Below are 15109 nucleotides of genomic sequence, written 5' to 3'. Positions count from 1 at the left end.
GAGGGGGTCGTAGATGCGGTAGAAGGAGGCGTCTGGCTCGTATCCGACGATGACTGCTTTACGAGCTCGAGGGAGGAGTTTGCTTTGCTGTTCAGTGACCCTGTACATCACAGCTTGGCCGAAAGCTTGGAGATGGCTGATATCGACCGTTTTGCCTTGCCAAAGGTCTTGCGGTGATTTGTCCGACCCGGCGCGCAGGGTGCGGTTCCGAGTGTGAGCGGAGTACCGTGCTGCCTCGGCCCAAAAGGAGGGCGGGAGCCGGCTTGACGCGAGAAGCGTGCGGACGTCATTCAGGGTGGTTAGGTGGGACCGCTCCACCCGCCCATTTTGAGAGTGATCGGCGGGCGGAATGACGGCGTGCGATATCCCCTTATCCGCGAACCAGCCTCTGAGCGAGCGAGCGAGGAATTCTCCCCCCGCATCGCTGCGCACCAGCTTGACCGTGCTCCCCTGCTGATTCTCGCCCCAGGCTATGAGCCGCTGGAGAGCTTTGCACGCGTCCGACTTGAGGACGAGGGGTGTACTGGTGACGTGATGTGTGTAGTCATCGTAAGAGGTGAGGAGGTATCTCGAGCCGTCCCGAGCGGCGACCGAGGATGGACCCCATAGATCCACCGATATGACCTCAAAGGGGCGCGTGGCTCGCGTCGTCCCTTCCCCCGTGTTCTTACGCCTAGTCTTCCCTTCCAGACACGGTATGCATTTCGCCTTACTCCCCACATTCTCTTCCCATCCTTTACCCAGACGCCCGCTCTTTCCCAGCCTTGTTACGCCAGCGGGATTAAGATGACCGCACCTGTCATGCCAAGAGGTAGGGGCATGGTCAGCGCGGGCGACGGGAGGTGAGGGCGTAGGGGAAGGGGAAGGGGTATCGCGTACCGTGTAGAGACCGTCTCGGATGGGGGCGTGGAGGTGGACCTTTCCGTCGGGACCGCGGAGCGTGCTGGTGTCATCCGCGAAAGTCCAGCTCCAGCCGTTCCTGGCGACACGGCGGACAGAGAGGAGGTTGTGGGCGAGGAGGGGGACGTGATACGAACCGCGCATGCGCAGTTTGCCGACCTTGAGGTCGCCCTTTCCGACGGCTTCGACGTATTTGCCGTCGCCGACCTGGACTTGGACGGGCTTGGCGAGGGGTTTGTAGTTGAGAAGGAGGGATTTGTCCTTGATAAAGTGTTCCGACGCGCCCGAGTCGGCGATGACGGAGGCCTGGTTGGCCTGGACAGACAGCGCAAAGCCCGCGAGTGTCGCGAAGCTGCAGCTGACCGAGGAGGTGTCCGACGCGGCATCGAACCAGAACTCCTCGTCCCCCTTGGTCTCATTCTTGCCCTTGACCGCCATCGCCTTCCTGCCCTCCTGCTTGGCCTTGCCCTCCTGTCTAGGCGGCTTGACTCCGAAGCAGTTGGATAGGTCGTGGCCGTACCGCTTGTGCTCGGGGCAGTACAAGCTCGGGTCGTCCCCCAAAAGCCTTTTCCCGTCCGGGCCCAGCTTCGGCTCGTACCTCCTAGCCCCGCTGCTCCCCTTCCCGCTCTCTGCTCCCTTCTGTTCCCGCACCTTGGGCTGCACCTTGGCAACATAGCCCTTGGCGTCGACCGCCATGCCCTCGCGTTCGCGCGCGCGGAAGACGTTATCGACCTTGGTGATGATGGTTTGGGGGTCGGGGAGGTCATCGTCGTCCGCCGGCAAGAGTGACTCGACGGTGGGGCGGAAGGAGTAGGGAAGGGTTTTGAGCATGAAGTAGACCTTCATGTGGGTGAGGAATTTGGACAGGGTCCAGGAGCTTGCGGTAGCCGAATCCGAAATTTGCTCGACGAGGGATTTCATGAGCGCGAGGTTGTCGCCGGGATTGGCGTTCTCCTCCGTCTTCATCTCGCACGCCTGGCTCCACAGCTCCGCCATGCGACTCGGCGAGGCGGCGCTGTACTGCTTGACGAGCCAGTCCCATAAGCCCTTGGTATCGGGCTTACGAGGATCCGCCAAATCCTCCGGCACCCGAAGCCGGACGGAGGACGAGAGTGCGTTGAAGATGGTCATGTAGGCCTTCTTGTGATCCTTCACGCACTTCTCCAGCGCCTGCTCCTTCCGATCCGCCTCGCTGGGGGTCAATGTTGACTCATCCCACTTCGACCACCGCTGGGGGACTTTGCCTTGAGCCCCAGAAAGGGTGGCGTTGGTGTAGTCGTCAATGTCCTTATTGGCGAGTAGCCCGAGGACGTTCCGACTCCAGCTGGTGTAGTCGTCGGCGCCGGAGAGGCACACGATCGAGCGAGACGTGGTTTCGACGTAGAGATCCTCCATCCTGGTTGTGTTGAGTGGTATTTGCTGAAAGGCTGGCCCGGATCGATTTCGATACGACGAGCGGCGTTACCAAGTCAGAGTTATACCACCGTACCAAAAGACAATTGCCACTTGGGAGTAGCATACTCATATTCTAACTCTCCCCCATGCGACGATACCTAGTGGTCGGGTGTATCACGTTGTTTAAGCAGGCTACTGCTGATATACGTTGTTTTCAGGGAGACTTCTCCCTACCTCGTGGAATCGCTAAAGTCTTCAACATCGAGGGTTTCGAACCTGCGACCAATGGTAGTGTGAACGAAGAGCGGCGTTACCAAGTTAGAATCGTATGATTCTGAGCCTCAGCCTCAACCTGTAATAACCAGAGGATGCATGTACTGACCTGAGCCTCAGCCTCAACCTGTAATAACCAGAGGATGAGGAGAGACCCAAGAGTTTCGCCCACTACAACTCTACAAGGGCGTGAAGGGTGATTACCTAAACTATGTGTCACGTGACCTGTTTCAACTCTTTCGGTACGAAATGAGCAGGGGTAGGCTTAGGGAGGAGCGCTCCTGGCAATCTGAGCACCTTTATAGCATCATACGGCGCTCTATTGGACGATGGAGAGTAGTCTAGAGATTTCCACTCGGGCCTGGTATACCATGATATACCAGCTTGGTATTGGTATTTTACCAATACCATGCTCTCCCGCCTGGTATAGTACAATTACTTACCAGACGATTCTCCTGGTAGATAGTATGGTATTTGGTATTGGCCTCCGGCCCTCCACTGGTATTAGTATATCTACCAAAATACTATTGGGGAGCACTATATCGGTACAGCTGCGGACCCCGCCTTGGCAGTGGTCTGCGATTTTGGTAATCGTGCTGTTTACGCTGCGTAGGGCTTGTGATCGTCTAGAAAGTCTTGATAGATCATTATGATGGTATCTTCGGACAGCGTATGCGGCCTCACGCTATATATGACGTTCCGTTCAGACATTGACCAATGACAATCGCGCCGTCTTGCTGCTTGAACGGACGATCGGACGGAACACCAACTAACACCCATAGCGCCCTTCTAGTCGGCCACCAAAAGTCTGCCATCCATCTCGCCCACGGCTCAACTCAACTCTCTCTCCTCAGGTCTCATCTTCGCCTCTTCTTCAGCACACTCCGAGTCATGCGGAGCCGCCACACTGCACCATCACGGCATATGCATCAGGAATGACGAGCTGTCTTGAAAAGCCATTTTGGCGACATAATGCCGCCCGCACTGACGGGCAACAGCCCATCGGCGGGGCAAAGCTGTACTGCACTCCCAACAAGCTAATCGTCCAGAGCTGATACATAGCGACAGTGAGTGCACCATGGATGCCTTAAGTCAACCTTCACGCCGAATCCAAAAACTTTAAACTACATGCTTACGGCAGGTCTGGGATAAGGTTATCAGTGAAAATTGCCCCTTCTGATAAGGCACTCCATAATCCTCCGCTGCTCCGCATCCCATCCTCGCTCTGCTTGAGGATACCTCCGCTAACATGTCAGCTAGAAGAACGCCATGCAGTCTCTCTTCTCTACTCCAACAGTACTGAACTCACATCTGACCAAGCTCAGACGATACCCACACGATGAAGCTCGCCAATTCCTGCTGGATCGCAGCGATACTCCTCGCTGTCACGTCAGTCGCGGTTGAAAGCGCGGGTCAGACACACGTTCTTGTTACTCGCGGTCCCGCTTGGCCTAGATCTGTTCGGGTGGATGGATACCTTGCTCGCAGAGTCGCTAGGGCCGGCGGCTTGACCAACGCGGAACGTATCAAGCGGTGAGTACTGGACGTTACTCCTGCGCTTTGCAGGCGCGACCTCGATCTGGCGACGTGTCAAACTTCCACTGACATGAGCTGACGTAGCCAGAGGCTTGCCACTGAATCCTCCCGTACGCCGCATCTCGCGCCCACAGCCAATGCACAAGCGATTCGACCCTGCACCTGCCAACGCCCAGGCGTCCGGATCGTCCGCCCGCTTTCGGTTCGTTACCTGCACGTTCCAGACCTTGAGTGAGTCTCTGCTCCCCGCTTGGTCCCTCAGACACAGGGAAAGGATACAGCAGCTGATACCACCTCAGTCTTCTTCGAATCCTACACCCTCAACACGGGCAGCGATCAAGCAGCGGCCCAAGCGGCGGTGGACCAATGCGCGGGCCTTCAGGCCATCGATAATAGAAGTGCCACTGGACAGTTTATCGTACGGAAACCAGTCACTTCCGGATTTGAGTGTTATACTGTCACGAATGCGGATCCTGCGGCTGGAGAGATATGTGATGATGAGAATTGGGATCTATGCTGCGTAGGCGCGCAGGAAGGGCTGTGTATCTAGGGTTGATAGCTTATAGAAATGTAGATCTTTGTTGTTGGAGACCCGTAGATTTTCGGTACGGGCAGGATGCTACTAGATAGCCGTCATCCCTATATGCTGATGGTACCTCCCCTCATGCTTACACAGGTACAGATACAGCTCGTCTCGTACCAGAAGCTCCGCCATCCCACGCGCCCCCAAGGCTCAACATGCCTCGTAGCGCAGCTTTATACCTTCGGCACTGTCCTTCAGCCCTGGCCTGGATACACTTCACACATCGGGCTTGTACTGATTGATACTGACAGATGCATTCTGTCCCCACGCATTGGCTTATACATGTTGTACAACGCTTCCTCATTAATTGCCCCAGGCCAGACCAGACGAGACCCCACGTGTCCTCCGCGCCTCGTCCCTACCGTTACAACACCCAGCACCACCCACTCTTCGCCCACCCTCCCCCTCCCTCTCCCCTTCACTATCTCTTCTTCCCACCCCCAAACCCCGAGAACCCCAACATCCCCTCCAGCCCCTGCATTTCCCTCGCCTTATCCTCCCTCTCTTTCGCGCCCGCCCCAGCTTCCAGCCCTATCCTACCCAACCCCTCCGCATCCCTCCGCTCCGCCCTCTTCCGCTTCCGATCCTCCTTTCGTATCGCCTTTTCCTGCGCTTCATTCTCGCGTATCGCTTCTAGGCGTTTGGCAAAGTCAAAGTTCTTCGAGTTGACCTTTTCGGCGGTCTGGGCGCGGAGGGATGCGATTTTACGGCGAACGTCGAGGAGGGTGGAGCGGGTTACTTGGGTGGTTTGGCCCAGGTGTCGGAGGTCTGGTATTCAGCATTAGGCCTGAGATGGGAGAGAGGGGGAGGGGAGCATACGATATCGAGAGTTAACGTGGTCGAGGTATGATAGACTGTCTTTCAGAGTCCGGTCGCATAGGTCACACTGGATGTCAGCTCAAGCTCTACCGGTAGGAGAAAACAGCTCAGAGCTCACGTAGAAGCCAGGCCCTCTTGGACCTTTCCCATTCCCCGCAGCTGTCGTCGTGACAATCATCGTCTTGTTGAGATTCTTCTCTAATCCCAGATCATCCGTACGCTGCTTGAGCGACTCAGTCGCTTCTGGCAGATTGTCCATAGCTGACGGCTTGAATTTCCGCCCTGCCCATTAGCTCCAGACTCATCCGCAGGTTCATGAGTTCGCTACTGCTCAGGCCCAAGAGCTATAGCGACTCACCCTGCTGCAAGGCCTCGTCCCTCGCTTTGGCCTGCTCGGCATAATGCGCATCCTTCTGCTTTGCTTTGGCGTCCCACTCGGATTTGTCCCATTGGGGCCGGGCTTTCGGGGCCTGTAAATCAGCGCCGCCTTGAGGAGAACCCACAGCTGGCTTGGACTCTGTCATAGCTGCTTCGTTAGGGAGGTCAGTATAGGAGGAAGATGTATAGTTGAAGGTAAACAGCAGATCGAGTTGCGAGTTGCCTCTTTGAAATGACCAAGTCAAAACCACGTGGAGTCAACAACTTCAACACCACCACCCACCCACTGACCTTTCTCCTCATTCCTCTTCTACCTCTATACCTCTCACTTCTATCCATAATGTTCTCCTCCCCAGCTCCTAGGGCGACACCGCGCAAGTCGGTATTCCGCGGCCGAGGCGACACCGCCTCCGTGTCGCGCGGAACGCCCAGCATCGCCTCCGCATCCGAGAGGGAACCTCTGACCCCCTCGCACCGCTCGTCCCGGCTCAACGCGCTCAAGCGGGCCGCATCACCCACGTCTACAGCAGGGGAGACGGCACGGACAGCGAGGTATGAGGAAGGAGGGGAGCGGGTGTTTTTGGCGAAAGATCAGAGGGGGGAGATCTACTCGTTAGGCGGGTTACCGAGGGAAGTGCAGCAGATCGTCAAGAATTCAGGTAGGTCCTGCTACTGGCCGTATGGGTGGGTAAGGGAGGGGTGCTGACGAGTAGATATGATCAGGAATACTGTATCGGGCCAAGTGTACCCAGCGTCAGGGTACGCACTGGTTACGACGTCGACGATGTGCATCGCCTGGAACTACGCCAGGGTGAGCTGGCATGTACGTGTCCCAAGCGTAGTAGCTGATCCTCCTAGCGGACCCAGTCCAGTCCGACGGTATATGTCTTCCACCCTCCTCCATCCTCTCGACCATACCCTGCTCAATCGCCGCCGCCCATGATCGCCGCGCTGCAACACGCGGGATCAGGCGAGCCCGGTGTCATCCTCGTTTCGACATCAGGAGAGGTGCGCTTCTGGGAGAACATGAGTCTCGCACTATCAAATGTGGATCGATACCAGGGCGTCCAGCTGGACCTGGGGGCGGACGATTACGCGGACAAGATCTGGGCTGTCGAGGTAAGCTTGTATACACCCACTAACAGCTAAAACATCCAGTCAAATACCTACCTCATCACCACAACCTCCTCCCTCGCCTTCCGGCTCTTCATTACATCCCACTCTGGCCGGCAAACACCGACGGTCACCCCCCTCATGCGCCCAGGCGGGATGTTCGGGCGCGCCTCCCCCGTTATCTTCAGCTTGGGGGAGGATAAGCAGGGGATCACAGCCGTAGCGGCAGACGGAGGGCGCTTGTGGGTGCTAGCGAAGAGGACAGCGCAGAAGTGGCAGTTGGGGAGTGAGGACCAGAAGGTCAGTTGACCACCAGCCTGAACAGAGATACTTCTGGGCTAAAGCTGATGATGCAGTATGTGCAGGATGTGGACCTGTACGATGTACTAGGAAATGGGATGTTCCCGGGCAGGTGGTCGACTGGAGAGGTAGAGCTGGAGATCAACGATCTGGTCACGCTAGCGTAAGGCCCATTAAGCTAGACCGGTTCCGGTGTGCGGTAAGCTGATCTCAATAGGCCGGGATACCTCGCTTCGCTCGTTTCGACTATCGATCAAGGCGCTACCTCGTCTACGTCCTCCTCGCGAGTATCTCACGCCATCGTCATCCTCTCTTCGTCCGCCCGGAATGGCAGTCTCGCCGTTTCGAGGGTGATCCCTATGTCCTACTCACCCGTACGCTCAAGTTCTTACATCCGCGCATGTCGAGCCCCAGCTTACAAGTAGGAACCCGACTCGCGATCGCTGGAAACGCCTCGGCTGATCATCCCTGCTGAGAGCACGACAGCTTTTGTCCGATTCGCCAGCTCGGTACTGATGGTTTCGCTCGTCGAAGGTATGACTGCTATCCACATCTCGACTGCCCATAACGAAGAGGCGTATAGCTGATCCTTTAGGCGACTCGTACGAAGAAACCATCACCCTGAGAGACTCCAAGCGCAACGCCTTCATCGGCGCGGGACACGTCCGATCTGTCAACCTGAAACGCCCAACACCACCTTTAGTGCTCATGCCCGCCTCTGGAGGCTTACTCGGCGTCGAAACCTTCTCACCGCCAGTTTCAGCTCGAGGCCTGTGAGCTACCAGGGTCCGAAGACGGACGAGCGTGAGCTGACATATCAGATCGTCCAGCGCAGCCGCTACTGCTCGCCTCAAGTCCAAGATGGAACAAGCTGTCTTTTTCGGTGATCGATCCGAGAACCCCTTGAGCTTTGATGTACTAGGATCAGGGGCGGGAGGGGACGTGGCTGCTGCTGCAGAGGCAGTCTCGGCGGAGATATTGTCGTGTAGTCAGCTTTCTTCCTTCCGAGCTTTGCAACAAGGAAGAAATGAGCTGACTCCCGGTAGCCTCAGCACACATGCCCGGGATATATGAACTCCGACCTCAGCTGGCTGATCGGCTCGCTAGGCTCAAAGACCTTGTTGGGTATATACGTAGGAATGGGCTGCTGGTCAAGGTCAGCTGTGTTGACCAGGTGGCGGTACACCCAGGGGGAAAGCTGACTTTTAGTTGCCTCAAGCTTCTAGGCGGACACTATCGCGGGATGGTGAAAAAGCCAAGGCTGCGGTGGATCTGTGGGACTACCAGAACCGACTGATGGAGTGAGTTGTCAACCATCCGAATACGCTAGTCAAAGCTCATCCTTTTAGCCAAATGCACTCTCGCTCTCCTCAGTCTTTACTTTCCGACTCGATCATGCTCTTTATGAGACAGACCGAGGTGCGGGAGGACGAGGACCCCGTCAGGCATTTCTTCAGGCACAAGGTACATCAGCTAGCTTGTGTGGATCCTTGCCGCCGACGCGCAGTGATCGGGAAGCATCAGCTGACTTTATCAGTCGCAATTTATGGATCGCCTTCTCGATGTCGTCTACTCGACATTCCGAGCTGCCATCGAAGCACTAGGAGGCGGCAGAGCTGGAGCGCTCGAGCGGTCTGCTTGGGTTCTCGAGGCGAACAGGATCTTCATTGTACGCTGCTTTGTCATTCGCATAGTCATCTCAACGAGCTGACATGTAGATCGTCGTCCGTGCTGCGGCCCAGTACCGCGAAGACTCTGTCCAGGCATACGAAATGGACCGTCGATCCCCTTCGATCGAACAATGGACCGCTGCCGCACCACTCATGGCTTCTCTGGAAGATCTGTACTATACCACCGAGACGCTCATCGCGGATCGAACGCGGGATCTCGGCTCGGCGATCGACGCGCCGCCAACTGCTGGTGATGCCGCTGCGGGTATCGGCGCTGGCGCTGGTGGTGGAGGGGGAGTGGGGGATGTCAAGGCGCAAAGGGCGGTACAGAATTCGTTGAAGAACCAGATGGCGGAGCTGGCGGCTGCTTTGTGTAATAATATGGAGGATAAGCTCCGGGCGACTTCGCGGTATGTCTATTTCGTATCGCAAGGGAAGAGGAAGGAAGAGAGATGGCTGACATCCCAGAAGACATATTGAGGATGGAGGAGAAGAACAAGAAGGGATTGCGTTACAGCGGAAATGGGCCGAAATGCGTCCAAGGGTGATTCGTCCGCTTGGTGAGCTTTGACGTTCACTTCGCAGCGTCGTTGAATGGGGAGCGAACAGTAGCTGACTCGCGTAGTGACGATTGACCGTATATCTCACGCATACGACCTCGCGGAACATCACAACGACTACGAAACGCTCGTATGGCTGGCGAACCATCCTATAGCTGGCGCCGCGGGCGGGGTCGTCAAGCTACAAGAATATATTGAGCGTTTTGGCGAGGAGTTTGCGTTTGTGCTGTACCAGTGGTATATCGACCAAGGTGAGCTCAATCATCCCCGGATGTAGAGGACAAAAGCTGATACTTTCAGGTCAACAGCATGCGCTGCTCAGCCAAGACGAAGTATACGGCGGGCTAGTCACCAAGTTCTTTGCACAGCGGGACTATCCCGAGTTGGCTTGGCTGCATCATTTAGCGTGTAGGCGGTATAGCCCAGCAGCGGCTGCTTTGGGGGTGGTGGACCAGCGGGAAGTAGGGCTGGACGCAAAGAATGTAAGCTTATAGCCGTGTATCGGTAATATGTTGACGCAAGCTGACGTTTCAGATCATCAGCAGTATTGGCAAGCTCGCGGCTGTGGCTGAGATGAAGATCAAGGGGACTTCTGAAGCTCGGAGACAGGCGCTCGTCGGTACGTTTATGGTCCCCGCATCTGGTAGTACGGGCTCAAGCTGACTTCTAGACTTCGATGACCAGCTCGACCTTATCCACGTCCAAGAGACCCTCCGATCCACACTCATCGCTTCCCCTACCACGCGTCGGCTGAGCCCGCAAGACGCTCTGGCCGAGTATCTCGACAAGAACCTCACGCTGCTTTCTTCCCGGCCGGCGTTCAGAGAAATGATGGTGGATCTGGCGAGACGGCTGGTCGATGGCGAGGCGCTGGGGATTGAGGGGCTGGTGGATGTTTTGACGCTCAAGGATAATAAGGGTGAGGAGGGCAGGGGAGATGCGGCGGTTGCGCTGGATAGGTTGAGAGGTGATATGGTGAGTTGCTCTTGCTCGACTGTACGCTCGTGCAGGTGGTATATGGATACAGCTGACCTGGATAGACGTTGCCGGAGGGCCGGAAACAGGTCGCTTTGCTCTCGATCTGGCGGAGGGTGTTCATCCGGGACGAGTGAGCCCACACCTGCCTTTCACAGTATGCGGAACGAACGACAGCTGACTGAGGCAGCTGGATGCTCATCTCCAATACAGCCGGCAAAAGTGAAGAACGCATCCAAGCCCTCCTACGCCAAACATCCACCTACGCTACCCTCCGCGCCATATCCACCCTCCACGGCTTTCCACAGTCATACATTCTCTCCCCATATACGTCGGCCCAGCCACCTCTGCTCGCCGAGCTTACCGCGCGATTCCCGGATCGCACGCTGCAACAGATCGAAGCGTTGATGGCGGATCACGAGGAGGAGATTAGGGTGTTGGAGAGGTACATAGAGCAAGGGGGGCTGGAGAGTAGGGTCAAGGAGGTGGCGGAGCTTGTTAAGAGGGATCAGGGGGCTGGAGTGGGGATGGGGGCGGGTGTGGGAGCTGGAGAGGAAGATGAGCAGGGGGATGTAGAGATGTAGAAAATGTTATACTGTGGGATCAAGCAGAGCTGGGGACATCCGAAACATCCGTTGAATTATCGAGCAAGTCTTACTATGGACACGGAGAGCGTATTAGATCATATGCATAGCTCTATAGACTGAAAAGGGACCGGAAAGATAAGGTAGAAGGGATAAATTAATCTATAGTGGCACCAGCCCCCTTTTGCACGAGATCCTCTACAAAGACGCCTAGAATCGGGGGGCGTTGATGAAGAGACCGGTAAGACATCCAGCGGCAGTTCCCGCGATAGGCACAGTGAGGACCCATCCAGCCTGGTGCGTCAGCTTGGGACAAATACGAGAGAGGGGAATGCGAGGGTGATCGATGAGAAGACAGCGAGGAAGTGAAGACACTCACGAAGATCCACGCGAAGGCCTTGTAGTTGAGACCCTTGAGACCAGACGACACGATACCGACACCGGCGGTAGCGCCGACGATGCACATGGTGGACGAGACGGGGATAGCGTACTGCGAGGCCAGGAGGACAGTGATAGCCGCGCCGAACTCCATCGAGAATCCACGCGAGGGAGAGTGCATGGTGAGACGGTTACCGAGGGCGGACATGATATTGTACCCGTAGGTCGCGAGACCGATAACGAGCATGCCAGCACCGAAGGCGAGCATCCAGACGGGGGTGGGCGAGTTGGAAGGGGTAACAACACCGTTGGACCAGACGTAGTAGATGGCGGCAAAAGGACCGATGGCGTTGGCAACGTCGTTGGAGCCGTGGGCAAACTAGAATAGTCAGCGACGAATCCTTCCAACAGCCGCAGAAGTACTCACAGAGTTGGTGCAGGCAGTCAAAACCTGGAGGAAGGAGAAGAGGTGTTCAGTCTGTCTCATCAGCTCCGTCCAAAGCACCCCAAATAGCCACTAACCTCGTTGTCGTACTGCTTGGCCCGCTCGTGCATCTCAGAGATCCGCTGCTGCTCCCCGGTCGCACCCGCCTGGAGTTTGTGGACATCCACCGATGAGCCGTGGAGAAGCGCCTTGGGGACACGGTATCGAAGGATGATCCAGAGGTTCTTGGGGAGGATCCAAGAGCCCTCGATCGGGTGAGGCTCCGCTGGCGCCTCGACCTCGGTCAATGGGGCGTGGTGGGGAGTGTGAGAGGTAGTGGGGGTGTGGGTAGGCTTGTGGCCGTCGACGGGGTAGTTCTTCTCCGATCCGTCGGGCGAGTTGGCGGCGGTGTCCTCGTGTGACCCGGTGGTCATGAGGGTGGGGTTGATCCGGTTCTCGACGTCGTGCATGTCATTGCCTGCGGGCGCGTCGACCGGCTGATCACGGCCATAGGTCCGGTAGTCGGGGACCGAGGAGATGGCAGCGTCGAGCGCGACCTCGGGAGCGGGACGAGACCAGAGGAGGGGACCATAGAAGAAGTGGTACCACCGGATAGTGTAGTCGCGCTTGATGACCTTGGCGCGGACAAAGGGGAGCCAGAAGAGGGCGGCGAGGACGGCAATGACGGCGCCAGTACCGACGATGGCAGCGGCGATGGTACCCTCGGACAATTTGTCGAGCTTGAGTTCGGGCGCACCCTTGTACACTGCAAGTCAGCATCGTTCTATGGAGCCAGACCGAAGAGCTTACCGATTGACATGGTGAGGACCGCGGCGACAGTGAAGAAGTACATGGGCGAGATGATGAGACCGGCTTTGATGGGGTTCTTGCGCTCAAGTACCGCGTACTTGGTGATGAGGTAGATGACGGCGCCAAAGCCGGCAGCGAGCGCAGGGGCGATGACCATACCGGCGTAGATCGTACCGAGACCTTTACCGCCGTTCCAGCCCCACTGGACCGCACCGGAACCGCCGAGCGCCACTCCGACACCGGCCAGTGCAGAGACGATAGAGTAGGTGGTGGAGACCGGCCATGAGTTGATGGTGGCAATCATGAGCCAGGTGGCGGACGCGACGAGGGCGCAGGTGAAACCGAGCATCTGCACGCCGGCGTTACCACGGAAGACCGAGAGGGAGATGATACCGTTCTTGATGGTCCCCGCCACTCGAGCACCGACAAGGACGGCACCGAGGAACTCGCAGATGGCGGCAGCGACACACGCCTGCCGGAGAGTGAGGGAGCGAGAGGCGACCGAGGTGGCAAAGGAGCTGTGGATCAGTTCGGTCTCGCTCAGTGCCGGCTGTCTCGACGTTGTACTCACTTTGCGACATCGTTTGCTCCGATGTTGTAACTTTTGGAGCGTCAGCACGATGTCCACTACTACAGCTCGAAGGCACAAGGACAACTCACGCGTCAAGCGCAGCGAAAATGGTGCCGATCGCGAATATGTAGTCATATTGGTGAAGGTAGGGCATCTTGACCAAGAGGCGAGTCGCCGAGTATGTGTAGAGGTCGACAAGTGTAAGAAGTACAGTCAGAAGCAGCACAAGAGACGGTAAGCAGCTTTAAGTACGAGCAGGGATGGAATCGCTCAAGTTTTCACTCCACCACGCCAAGTGTGTCCGCCTGTCTATTTGGAACGTGTTTCATGTCATTCTGGCTCTTGCAGCTCGTGCAGTCAGTCTGCCCACTCAACACTGATTCTATTGGGCCATTCCAGTATATCAAGGAACGTGCACACAGTTTAGTCCGTCAGAGGTCGTCTGCCAAGCCTTCCATACCTTGACAAGACGCGCCAAGGTCTTCTCGGCCCCCTGACATCTGGCGGACCCGACGTGCCGCACTGCCGAACATAGTGTGGCCCTTGTTCTCCCGTCCGCGAGAAAGTCGGATAATTTGGTACAGAGCGGGCAAGAGAGATAAACGTGCGAAGTCAAAAAAGGTCGGGGGTCTTGGCAGCGTCAGAGGGACTTAACCGGGACTTGCTGACCAAGGGCCCCACGTTGCCCCACGCGCCATGAATTTCGCCTCGACAGTATGAGCAGGTGGGAGATACGAAGCGTGGCGTGGCAAAGTGTGGGCTGCACGAGCAGGAGGGCGCTGCTAGGCGCTGCTATCATCGATGACAATTATGAGAGCCAATGTATGGATGTAGGGGAGCATAAGGGAAACCCCGTTCGCCCCGCTTGATTGCCGAATGCGGCAGAGCCTGGTAGGGCTATTCATCCTGATTACGGCATCGGGAAGCTCCGCATTCCTCAAAAATTGAGTAATGGCTGATCATTGACAGCTTGATGAACTTTGAGGATTGAGATTGACTCGTTGACGCGGAACCCAGCGCGATTGAGAGCATCCCAAAGTCCGCCACCCTGTACAGCCCCTCGAACCCCTCTGCCTCCTTCATGGCCGCCACCCAGAGCTCGGACCTCGACAGTAGTAGCGAAGCATTGTTGGGAGGGTTGTGTCTGTACATATAATGATCCCGTGTTTGTAATGTATTTGAGCGATTATACTGCAATTGTCCTTCCTTTGGCTTCCATCCGACCGCCAGATCCCCCTTCTTCCCGCCCCGGCGCCACCTTTCTCACGCATCTGCCCCTGCCCCTCTCCCTTACGTCCGCACCGGAGGCGCAAGTGTAGGGTAGGAAGGCACGGTCGAAGCGGCGATACCTGGTCCCGCACCTCCGTACTGGAGCGCGCCCGCCATACCGGGCAGAGGAGGACTCGCTGGGGGAGGCGGGACGGATGCCATCTCGTCGCCGAAGGGTCCGGCCGGAGGCGGGGTTCGGCGTCGGCGGCAGCAGAGGAGGAGGAAAGCGAGTAAGGCGAGGAGCTGAATGTCAGCTATTGCCACCATTAGGGAAGGACATGAAGACTTACGAGTAAACCGCCCAAGATGCTTCCTACGATGATACCAGCAAGCTGACCACCGGTCAGACCGGTCGAGCCGACGGTATTGGCGCTGTTGGCTTGTGCAGCTCCGGCCCCAGCCCCGCCTGAGCTCGAGCTGGATGCCGAGCTGGACGAACCGGTGCCAGATCCGGATCCGTTGGTGGTAGGAGTCGAGGTGGCGCCTCCGCCCGCGGCAGTGTTGGTACCTGATCCCGAGCCCGAACCGCCAGACGTGGCTCCGCCGCCGATGACGCCAACGCCAGTCCCGG

At 57.1% G+C, this 15109-nt stretch overlaps 6 protein-coding genes across 6 annotated transcripts; 1 reads left to right on the top strand and 5 right to left on the bottom strand.

Moving 5' to 3' along the window:
- Positions 1-603: 603 nt before the first annotated feature.
- MKK02DRAFT_3608 (uncharacterized protein) lies at positions 604-810 on the bottom strand (the record flags this gene model as incomplete). The annotated part of the gene is made up of 1 exon (XM_053089342.1): positions 604-810. A coding segment is annotated over one exon (207 nt), but the record flags the coding sequence as incomplete, so codon positions are not given.
- Positions 811-864: 54 nt separating this feature from the next.
- On the bottom strand, positions 865-1140 carry MKK02DRAFT_12100 (uncharacterized protein; the record flags this gene model as incomplete). Its single annotated transcript, XM_053085519.1, has 1 exon — positions 865-1140. A coding segment is annotated over one exon (276 nt), but the record flags the coding sequence as incomplete, so codon positions are not given.
- Positions 1141-2784: 1644 nt separating this feature from the next.
- MKK02DRAFT_30600 (uncharacterized protein) lies at positions 2785-4225 on the bottom strand (the record flags this gene model as incomplete). Its single annotated transcript, XM_053088089.1, has 7 exons — positions 2785-2989; positions 3012-3092; positions 3253-3376; positions 3558-3619; positions 3705-3812; positions 3878-3950; positions 4003-4225. The coding sequence occupies 7 exons, from the start codon at positions 4223-4225 to the stop codon at positions 2785-2787; spliced, it is 876 nt and encodes a 291-aa protein (XP_052942649.1).
- An 883-nt stretch (positions 4226-5108) lies between these two features.
- MKK02DRAFT_41184 (uncharacterized protein) lies at positions 5109-6030 on the bottom strand (the record flags this gene model as incomplete). The annotated part of the gene is made up of 5 exons (XM_053091476.1): positions 5109-5455; positions 5507-5573; positions 5625-5788; positions 5865-5976; positions 6010-6030. The coding sequence occupies 5 exons, from the start codon at positions 6028-6030 to the stop codon at positions 5109-5111; spliced, it is 711 nt and encodes a 236-aa protein (XP_052942648.1).
- A 194-nt stretch (positions 6031-6224) lies between these two features.
- Positions 6225-11086, top strand: MKK02DRAFT_20095 (Non-repetitive/WGA-negative nucleoporin C-terminal-domain-containing protein; the record flags this gene model as incomplete). Its single annotated transcript, XM_053086194.1, has 22 exons — positions 6225-6543; positions 6595-6695; positions 6752-7003; positions 7043-7297; positions 7354-7460; positions 7515-7671; positions 7723-7831; positions 7893-8070; positions 8119-8285; positions 8344-8453; positions 8507-8598; positions 8647-8761; positions 8835-8966; positions 9016-9217; positions 9266-9377; positions 9436-9527; positions 9593-9778; positions 9828-10009; positions 10062-10146; positions 10198-10523; positions 10568-10635; positions 10693-11086. 22 exons carry the CDS (start codon positions 6225-6227, stop codon positions 11084-11086), a joined length of 3741 nt encoding a protein of 1246 aa, XP_052942647.1.
- A 210-nt stretch (positions 11087-11296) lies between these two features.
- On the bottom strand, positions 11297-13423 carry MKK02DRAFT_20350 (putative Sodium:inorganic phosphate symporter; the record flags this gene model as incomplete). Its single annotated transcript, XM_053086244.1, has 7 exons — positions 11297-11380; positions 11466-11843; positions 11892-11942; positions 11987-12654; positions 12699-13216; positions 13270-13299; positions 13359-13423. 7 exons carry the CDS (start codon positions 13421-13423, stop codon positions 11297-11299), a joined length of 1794 nt encoding a protein of 597 aa, XP_052942646.1.
- Positions 13424-15109: the final 1686 nt, after the last annotated feature.

Source organism: Dioszegia hungarica, assembly GCF_025882075.1.
Source record: "Dioszegia hungarica strain PDD-24b-2 chromosome Unknown MKK02contig_25, whole genome shotgun sequence".
Classification (NCBI taxonomy): Eukaryota; Fungi; Basidiomycota; class Tremellomycetes; order Tremellales; family Bulleribasidiaceae; genus Dioszegia; species Dioszegia hungarica.
The sequence above is the reverse complement of the archived record's forward strand: the minus strand, read 5'-3'. Positions and strand labels throughout refer to the sequence as shown.